Source organism: Carya illinoinensis, chromosome 3, assembly GCF_018687715.1.
Source record: "Carya illinoinensis cultivar Pawnee chromosome 3, C.illinoinensisPawnee_v1, whole genome shotgun sequence".
NCBI lineage: Eukaryota > Viridiplantae > Streptophyta > Magnoliopsida > Fagales > Juglandaceae > Carya > Carya illinoinensis.
In genome coordinates, this window is record NC_056754.1 from 46103645 (window position 1) to 46106385 (window position 2741).

Here is a 2741-nt window from a genome sequence, read left to right on the forward strand (position 1 = left end):
AGATCACTTTTTTTTTTTTTTTTCCAAATCATTTTCAATACTTTTAAATATTTTACAAAAATATAAAAAAATTATATTAATATTAAACAATTTTTTCTTAATCATTAAGAAAAAGAGAAAAAATAAAAATTGGCCAGCGGTGGACTTAGTATTTTCCTTTCCAATTTTATAACTACATGACCGGTCGATGAAATACCTCATTGAATGGTTTGAGTCCCTGTTATAATAACTACATGATCATCATAACCATCCCATTGCCTAGAAATAAATTTCTAAGGAAAAGTTCTTTTATCACTTGATTTCTAGTATATTATCATCAAATATTAGTTTTCAATTTTTCGTAGTTATCAAAAACAGAGTTAGACATGGAGCATCAGAGCATTCTTGTTAAGCAAGTCAACCCCAAAGACATAAATGCAGAAAGGAGAAAGAACCATTATTGTCTATAAAAAGAGAGCAAAGGAGAAGAGAAAGAATGATAAAAATATACAATACATTGATGATGATGATAATAATATTAATAATTGCAGTGGGATAAAGAGCATACATGCCCAGAATTTTTTACAATGATCAAGATCAGTAAGTTGGATTGCAAATAAATAGATACAGCTATATATAATAATCAACAAAAGATGCAGTGCTGTTTCCATCAAAACCAAAAAAACAAAAAACAAAAGATGCAGTGATTGATCACATCCACTACTACGCTATACATACCAAAAATACAAAAAGAGCTGCGCACAAGGTTTCTTCCTTCCATGCTTTTCCTTGATTGCTTAACAATCTTTAGTTTCTTCCTCTGAGGTTGTTCTCAGAAAGTTAACCCAAAATAGAGATTCTACTCTTCACCCCAATACCATCTGATAATTTTTTTTAAAATAAATATTTACACCGAATCTTCAACTTCTTCTAGCTTCCAAATTTAAATTCTAGTCTCTTTCTCCCTTCCCCTGGTTCAGATTCTATGCACAGTGAGTGAGTGAGTGAGTGAGAGAGAGAAAGAGAGGAAACAAAATGAAAGCCACCAGAATCAAAACCCAAAATAGAATCAAAGATCTTAGCAAAACAAATCTTTAGAACCTTGTTAACCAATTTTGCCTTCACTTCACGAGCTCCGAAACCCATCCTACATCCGGACCACCACTTGGCGGACTCGTTTCGACCCGATCCAGTGAGTTTTCCTTGCTCAGCTTCTCAAACATCTTGGCCCGTAGATCCCTCCCGGACTCTACCCTCTCCATGGGAGGCTCCTCCGCGCAACACTGATCCCAGCAATCCAGGTACCCGATTCCAGGTCGGGTGGGTGGCTGGGTCGGGGTTGTGGGCACGCTACAGAATCCGGGTCGGAGCATAGATCCTCTGGGAGACCCAAACACGGGAGAGCCCATTGGAACGTTTCTAGAAGAAGGCAAAGACTTAACCTTTCCGAGCTGCAAGTTACGCAGGGACGCCACCATTTCATTGATGGAGCTCGAGCCAAGGGACCGGCTCAACGATTGGGTCATCGGCGACAAAGGCGGAGAGTCCGCCGGAGGAGTCCCAGGCGGAGAAATGGACGACGGGGAGGACAAAAACGATAGCGATTTCGCACAGGAAGCGTCAATCGCCTGCCTCAGACGTGAACCATCATACGACTCGACCGAGTTTACAGAGTTACTTACACTCCTGGGACTCTGCTGAGGCAAGACCCTGAGTTGCTCCGGCGTGTGAGCGAAGAAACAGACCCTCCTTCGACAACTAGTCCCGTCCTTGCATGGCTGGGTACGATAGCGGGCAGGGTGAAGCCAACACTCAAACACGCCGTGCGCAAACTCGCACGCGTCACCTTTCTTACAGTTTCCCTTGCGGAAATCGGGACATGCCGTGCCCGAATAGTGATACTTCCTAGGGTCCCTCCGACGAGCCTTCTCGCCGGGATGGGCGTAGGGACACTCAGTCCAGTCATGCGACCTACCACGGGCACACCGCCTCACCTTAAACTCGAACATCCGGAAATGGTCGCAGGAGTACGCGTCAACCGGAGCGTCAGATTCGCGGCAGAAGACGTCGCAGTCGGAATCCATGTCGGTTCCGTTGGAAGGCAAGTAACGTTGGAGTGCCGTCAGGGCTTCCTGAAGATAGTATGGAGAATAGTCTCCGCCGCTGCTGTTAGCATTGCCGTCGGAGTTCACGGAAAGTGGACTTAAGGAGTAAGGTGGGTACATATCTGCCGTTGGGTCATCTTGGAGTGGCCATGGAGGAACGTGGACCGTTGGATTGGGTCGGTGCGGCTCTCCTAGTATCATTTTGGGAGGGCTTCGTTTCAGAATTGGATGGATTGTTTACAGAAACTCCGGCAGTCTGCTGGTTTATAACCTGCTGAGAAGTGGGATTTAACCGTGGTTGGGTTATTTGAACCATGGTTAGTTTAGGGGTTAAAAACCTAGGAGCTTGAATCCTTCGTTTATCCACTGCTGTTAAAATATTCGGGGAATTTGGAAAAATATATATGAGAGGAAGTTTTGGAGTTACGCGGCTGTCAGTGTAATGCTTTGACAGCGCCTTCACTGATGTCCACGTAGATCTTCAGAGGTTCCCAGTCTTACGTCGGCTGCCTTTGAAGTTGCTGTAGCCTGTGGACTCGTTATTCCCGCGACACGAGCTGCGCGTAAAGAAAAGAATAATTTGACGGTAAATTTCAGAAATCATGGCATTGAAAATAGCGAGAAACAAAACACAAAACATTAAAAAATAAATAAAAA

General features: G+C 43.8%; 1 protein-coding gene across 1 annotated transcript; it reads right to left on the reverse strand.

Annotated features, from left to right (window-relative positions):
• Positions 1-476: 476 nt before the first annotated feature.
• LOC122304407 (zinc finger CCCH domain-containing protein 20-like) lies at positions 477-2345 on the reverse strand. Its single transcript, XM_043116668.1, has one exon. The coding sequence runs from the start codon at positions 2283-2285 to the stop codon at positions 1101-1103; it is 1185 nt and encodes a 394-aa protein (XP_042972602.1). The 5' UTR covers positions 2286-2345; the 3' UTR covers positions 477-1100.
• Positions 2346-2741: the final 396 nt, after the last annotated feature.